This window comes from Chrysochloris asiatica, unplaced genomic scaffold (assembly GCF_000296735.1).
Source record: "Chrysochloris asiatica unplaced genomic scaffold, ChrAsi1.0 scaffold00197, whole genome shotgun sequence".
Classification (NCBI taxonomy): domain Eukaryota; kingdom Metazoa; phylum Chordata; class Mammalia; order Afrosoricida; family Chrysochloridae; genus Chrysochloris; species Chrysochloris asiatica.
Genome location: NW_006408715.1, coordinates 3,509,546 through 3,516,910, shown reverse-complemented (window position 1 = coordinate 3,516,910; position 7,365 = coordinate 3,509,546). Strand labels below are relative to the sequence as shown.

The following is a 7,365-nucleotide window of genomic DNA, read 5'->3' as shown; positions in this document are numbered from 1 at the left end:
ATTTTGGCTCTCGTGGACTTGTTTTCATTTTCTTCAGCTTCAGTTTGAATTTGCATATGAGCAATTGATGGTCTGTTCCACTGTCTGCCCCTAGCTTTGTTTTCACTAATGATAAGGAGCTTTTCCATCATCTTTTTCCACAGATGTAGACAATATGATTTCTGTGTAGTCCATTTGGTGAGGTCCCTATGTATCTCTTAGGCTGTCTAAGGAGGGTATTTGAAATGAACAAATCACCGTTTTGCTGAATTCTATCATGCATTCTCCAGCATCATTTCTATCACCAGGCCATATTTTCAACTACTGATCCTTCCTCTTTACTCCCAACCTTTGCATTCCAATCACCAGTAATCATCACTACATCTTGATCGCATGTTTGATCAATCTCAGATTGAAGAAGTTGGTAGAATTCTTCTATTTCATCCTCACTGGCTTTAGTGGTTGGTACGTAAATTGGAATAAAAGTGGTATTAACTGGGCTTTCCTGTAGGCGCATGGATATTATCCTGTCACAGACAGCGTTGTACTTCATGACTGATCTGGATATGTTCTTTTTGAAAATGTATGTAACACTATTCCTCTACAATTTGTCATTTCCGGCATAGTAAGCCATGTGGTTGTCAGATTCAAAATGGCCAATACCATTCATTTCAGCTCACTAATGCCTAAGATATTGATGTGTATGCATTCCATTTCATTTTTGACAACTTCTAATATTACCAGATTCATACTTCTTACATTCCATGTTATGATTTTCAATGGATGTTACAGCTGTTTCTCTTCATTTTGAGTCGTGCCCCGTCAGTAAATGGGCTGTACTCCATTCACGTCATCACGGTCAGTTCTACTCTGAGGAGGCAGCTCTTCACCAGTCACATTTTGAGTGCCTTCCAACCTAAGGGGCTCATTTTTCAGCACTATATCTGACAGTGTTTCTCTGCTATTCATAAGGTTTTCAGTGACTAAATATTTGAAAGTAGTTCACCACTCCTTTTCCTGGTCTGTCTTCGTCTGGAAGCTCATCTGAAACGTGTCCACCATGGGTGACCCTGCTGGTGTTTAAAAGACCAGCGGCATAGCTTTCAGAATCATAGCAACTCACAAGCCACCACAGTATGACAGACTGACAGATGAGTGGTGGTAGAGGCCGTTGGAAATACCGTGGCTTGGGTCAGGTGCACTGTGATCCTCAAACTGACAGCTTTGCTCTTGAACACTTTAAAGAGGTCTTGTGCAACATATTTGTCTAATGCAATACGGCATTTGATATTTCAACTGCTGCTTCCATGAATGTTCATGGTGGATCTGCACAAAATGAAGTCTTTGACAACTTGAATCTTTTCTCCATTTATTTTGATGTTATTTATTGTCCCACTGGTGAGGATTTTTGTAGTAGCAAGTAAGGGACTTCAAAATTTCACAGTGAAATTATCATTGACAGGGTAGACTAATCAGGTGATCAAGGGTACTTTCCTAATCAGTAGAGATGCTGAACTAGCTGATATCTAAGAAGCTTGCCTCAGAGTCCATTGAACTGTCAGAGACTTTTCTTTGGGCTGTTTTTACACAAACACAGCAAACAGATCATTGCAAATGTAGACTGTGTTGCCTTCCCAGGATCATCAGAAATGTTTTATCCAACAAGCATTTATTGTTATGTGCCTTGTGCTATAGGAATGCAGTTAATAACCTGATTTGGAAAATCCATTCCACCAAAAAGCCAACTCTTAATTGATCATCTGTACAGAAGAAATAAGATTTCTTACTCACTCCTAACCATGTGATAGAAGAGATAAGGTTAGCATGTTAGACAATCAGAGATGAATAAATGAAAATATGTAATTATATGGTATAGAATTAGTGCAGTGAAAGTAGAAATCAGAGAAGATACTTACATAAATGAGGAAGTCATTTCTATTTTCAAAATAACTGATTCAGATAACAAAGAACTTTTAAACTTACAATTTCATCTTAGCTTTCTGAGAGGAGAAAAGGTGAATTGTGAAGTGTTTTCATGCCGTCTCTATGACATGAACTACTTACAGTCTAGGTTAATTAAAACTGATACCTGCACCATGACCATTGCAATTTTTACCTTTGGGTTTTGTTTTGGTTTTTTAGTCTAGTTATAATTTTAGGACTTTGCAACTATGTTTCAACAACTTTTCAGCTGTTCAGAATCTTTTTTAACGCTTCTTTCTTACCTTGGTCACTTTGTCTCCGTTACTGTGCCATATTTTTAGTAATTACATTGTAAAAAAAAATTTTTTTTAAAACCTCTGTTTCTGTGTTTAAATAAGCATTTGTTTGGGAATTTTAGGGATTAAGACATGTAAGTACTAAAGTTCTCAAACAAATGACTGTCTAGAAGTCCTTCCTAGTACCCCCTTTCACATCACAGCCGACTTTCCTGCATGTTAGCAAGGCATGGACTTCCTGTCATAGCCCAGAGATTAGATCTCGTTGTCTGTTTCCTCACTGAAAAAAGGAAAAAGGTGGGAATTAGATGATCAGTTTCTACATTTTCTCTTTGTGTTATGATTTAACACTGCAATAATTTGCAACCCATTTGCTACTTTAAATTTTGTTATTTTGAAGCATTTGTCAAACCCTATAGATTTAAGTAGTAGCTTACCACTGCTCGTATGACTGTCGGAATTGTTTCATTTCTATGTAGTTTTATAACAAATTCCAGACTGCTATGCTTTTTGAAGGTATTCTGTCTGATGTGTGTGATTATTTTGCCAGTTTAGTGTGAAGGGCATTGTGTCTGACACCTAAGTTGTACTGAGTAAATATTTGTTAAAGTTGAGCTAAAGAAGGCCCAGGGGCATGTCTTGTCTATGTTCTGTCTTTGGACTTAGTGAGACCTACCTACTGGGACCATGTGGACCCTCACTGCCCACTAAGTCTGACTTGGGTTGTATGCTGTGTCATTCGGCACCAGGGAGGTAATAGGACCTTGCAGTTTAGAGATGGATGATAGGAATATGTGTTCAGTGAAGACAGGAGGTTGAATCTAGTTTTATTTAAGTGAATCCCAATGACATTTGATAACTGCTTGGGAATACATACTAATATTGTACTTGCCATTGAATTCTGAGAGATTCAGTTTATTAATGGGGTCCTCCAATTTTAAGACTTTTATGAGGTCATTTCAAGCCTTTCAAAGTTTTTATGAAATAAAATGAATCTGCAAAGTGCTTTTTGCTGACCCTCCACTTGACCAAGTGTGACGTTCTCTGTGGGGGCTGGGCCCTCTGGAAGTGTACTGCTATCCCCAAGTCAGAGGAGTACCTTAGGAGTCAGTAAAGCATTTTCGCTCTCAGTAATAGCTCAGGTTCTCTGTCTTAGTGTAATGCATTGATCAGGAAATAGCACAGATGTAAAATGGACATGAATAATTTGGTTTAGGAATCTTTTAGAATGTTATCAGTTTATAAAGTTATGTGTCTTGTAGTAAAGCTAAGTATTTATGTGTGCTTCAGAGAACAGTTGATGTTCCCTTTTCATTTCCTTGACCGGCTTGGGAAACATGATGTGACCTGCACAGTCTCTGGAGGCGGGAGGTCATCACAGGCAGGAGCAGTACGCCTGGCAATAGCAAGAGCCTTATGCAGCTTTGTCCTGGAGGATGAGGTCGAGTGGATGAGACAAGGTAGGAGTCTACATTAGAAAGGCACAATTGTCCTGACACTGCTGACCTGTGCTGTTGTGTGCCATCCAGTTAATTCCTGGGGACCCGAGTAGAACTGCCCCAGACACTCTTCTAGGCCGTCTTCTTGATGGGACCAGACCGCCAGGACTGTCCTTCTGCGGAGCCACTGGTCAGATTAAACTGCCCACCTTTTCGTTAGTAGCCAAGTACTGAAGTATTGCGCCACCACGGCATCTTGATCTGGTTCTGGTTACTTAAAATAGTGAAAAAAATGTTATTGGTTTCTCTTGACTTGCTCAGTACTTCTCAGTTTTGTTTTCCATAGAGTGAACTGGAATTAGAAAAAGAAAAAGGGGTAACGTGGAGACTCCCAGTGATTTTTAGAGCTGACAAAATGTTCAGTCCAAAGGTTTGGGAAAGCATGTTTTGGCTGTAAGGCATAAGCATCCCTCCAGGTTACCAACACTTAGCTCTGTTGTGTTTAACAGATAAATTGTTGTTTTTATTTTGTCATACTTATTTATTAGTAAAGCTATTAAGGTATTCATTTCAACAATTATTGGAAATTTCATTTTTTTCACTATGATGTAAGTTACATTTTATTTTACTGTTTTTATTCTGTGTGACCCTGTCACTTGTTTGTGAATACAAGACTCCTTGCAAAGTGTGACAAAGAGTATAAAAGTGGCCTGTGCTAAAATTTACAGCAAATTAGGGGTGCTATGGAAGGGTATCTCTGCATTCTTTGTGAAGACAGTGGGTGCTGCTCCCCGGCTGGTGAGCCAAGGGGAATCACTTTGCAGCTCTGGGTCTGCGTTTCCGGTAATAGGAGAGCAGTGGATTAGCTGGTCACTACCATTTCACTCCAACACTCACCCCTGGGAGTCCAACTCTGTGGTAGAAATAGTGCTGCCTGTTGTTTAACCTGGGTAATTCTTTAAGCCTCTTAGAAATCCATTTGCATATGAACAATTCACCATTATGTATGATTCATACCTAGTCATGAGAAAATAAATTGATAGGACTATAATAATTATGCTGGTTTGAGCTCCTGTAAATATCTGAAGGTAATAAAACATTCTTATTTATCCTTTATGTTTCAGGTATTTACAGGAGCTCAAACTATGCAGGGTCACTATAAGTCAGACCCAACTCCATGGCATGTAACAACATTTATCCTTTAAAACATAACTTAGACAGGTCTTGTCTGAGCTTTGTCCTTACTATTGTTGCTTTTTTCTGTACTCTGTAAGTAGAAATAGCTAAGTAAACTTATGGGTGGGTACATACGTGTTTGAAATTTTCCCATGCTACGTATCTGTCAAATGATTCATAATAAAAATCCAAGATCTTGCATAAAATGAAATTAGAAGAGTAAAAAAGATCATGAAAAGCTATGGTTCATTTACATATTTATATAAAAGTAGTTTAAGATTTTTCTGATCACTAGTGTTTCTTAAAATCTGTCATCTCTACTGTATAGGGGCTCTTCTATTGAGGTAATATGCTAAGAACAGCTGATTAATAGCCTAAAAATAATAATTGTTTTTGATGACTAAGATTAGAGTAGAAGCTTCAGGTGTAAATTGAATTTATTCTTCTAGAATAAACTGCTTGTGCTAACAATACATCCCAGCAAGCTTCTGGTTCTGGGCTGCAGACTTGGGAGTCAGGTAGGGAGAGCTCCGTTGAGAAGGGAGGGGGGATCTCACGAAGGAAACTTTCATATAGCAAACCCATAGCGCCTTCGAACTATCCTAAGACCTAGTGCTTCAATCTTCCAAACTCGCATTTTTGAAAAACCATGCTACTGAGGAAATTGCAGGCAGCTTAAAACTCTCGCCCGCAGACCAGCGGGAGCCCCCGCTACCACCCCGCCCCTGTAGAGCTTAGAGGGTGGGGCTGAAGCCAGCCAGTTCAGAAAGTGGCGTTTCCAGCAAAAAAATTTAAAAAAAACCTAAGCAGACAAAACTGCAAGAAGCGACATAAAAAAAATAATAAAAAAAAAAAAATCTCCCTGCCCTAGCTTAAGATCTCAGTGTGGACATCAGGCGACACAGTTTACCTATGGCACAGAGAGGGAGAGGTGCAGTGACTTGTATGTCATCGGCCACTGTCACAGATCAGAAGCCCTGCCCAGGTAGCATCATGGATCTTCCACATACTGTTCTGGCGGGACATGCAACCTTTCTCCAAGGGAACAGATTAAAATCCCCAGCTACCAATTTGGCAACCCGCAGCTGGGGAGCTGCATGAGTTCACTGGGCAGGACAAGGTCAAGGCAGTCTATAAAAAAACCAACAGAACAGGTCTCCATCATTCCAAGATGAGCGCTGAGCACAGGTAGATAACTGACAATCAGAGACAAAAACAGCAGTCGATCTTCCTCCCATTAACTCCCCAATATATATCTGTCCACCTATATGGCAGTGGTTAAAGGAGAGGCCTGAAAGAAGGGTCACCCCCACCCCTGCTGGAGGCTTCTATTTGCACACACACTGCTGGTGTAGCACGGAAAAGTTGACCAAAGCCTCATCTCTGCTCCAAAATGGTGATTTCTGCTTATGCATTTATATTACTTCTACTTTTGGTCCTTTTGATCACACATCTTTCCTGGAGGTGGGAGCTTTTCCTCCCTACCTCACCTAAGAAGCTGCATCAATCATGGCTATATGTAGCCAAGCGGTAAGCATACACCATGATACTCCACCACTTAGACAAGACCTAACAACACCTGCTGCACATTACAGATGTTAAGGGAAGCCTATCTCCTGATCATATTAATAATAATAATAATAATAATAATAACCATAATGAATAAAAAACAACAAACCTTATTGAACGTGTCCAAAAACAGAAGAAAAGCAGCTGATCCAAATGAGCTGGAGACAGACAAAGGCTTTATAGAGGAGGAGGAGCGGGTTCTGGATATGCCTGAGAGGGAATTCAGAAGAATGATATGGAAACAAATTCAAATATTCTGAAAAGGGGCTGAGAAAAATAAGGAAGAAGTAAGGAAAGTACTGCAGGAACAATCAAATAGGATTGACACAGCATTGGAAACAATTCAAAACTTGCAAAACAATGTCCAAAGTGATTAATAATAAAATATCAGAATTGGACAATAAGCTGAAAGGGGAAAATAGCAGACTAGAAGAGATGGAAGCCAGAACTAGCGAACTAGAAGACAAATATCTCAATACTGCCAAGATAGAAGAGCAAGCAGCTGAAAGGATAAAACAATATGAAGAGACTCTAAGATTCATACTGGATAACATATGAAGAGGAATAACGTAAGAATTATTGGCATTCCGGAACAAGAAGAACCAAAGAAGTCCGCAGAGGAGATAATTGAAGAGCTTCTGGAAGAAAATTTCCCTAACAACTTGAAAGATGACAAGATAAACATTCAGGAAGCCCAGCGTACCCCAGGAAGGGTAGACACCAAAACAAAGTCTACAAGACATTTAATAATCAAGCTCTCCAAAATCAAAGAATTCTAAAAGCGGCTAGGGAGAATAGAAATATAACTTATAAAGAAAGGTAAGCAAATTAGATTGTTGTTGTTGTTTTGTGCCGTGGAGTCGATTCCAACTTATAGCAAACCCGTACAGGGTTTCCGAGGCTGTAAATCTTTATGGGAGCATAAAGCCTCATCTTTCTCCCACGGAACAGCTGGTAGTTTCAAACTGCTGATCTTGCAGTTC

General features: G+C 39.6%; 1 protein-coding gene across 1 annotated transcript in view; it reads left to right on the top strand.

The window, feature by feature from the left end:
• The window catches only part of MRPS9 (mitochondrial ribosomal protein S9), a 93,607-nt gene that overhangs the window by 80,537 nt on the left and 5,705 nt on the right, over window positions 1-7,365 (top strand). Inside the window, exon 10 of the mRNA XM_006872440.1 lies at window positions 3,489-3,658. Coding sequence (XP_006872502.1) covers window positions 3,489-3,658 — 170 coding nt within the window. The remainder of the gene's footprint in view (window positions 1-3,488; window positions 3,659-7,365) is intronic.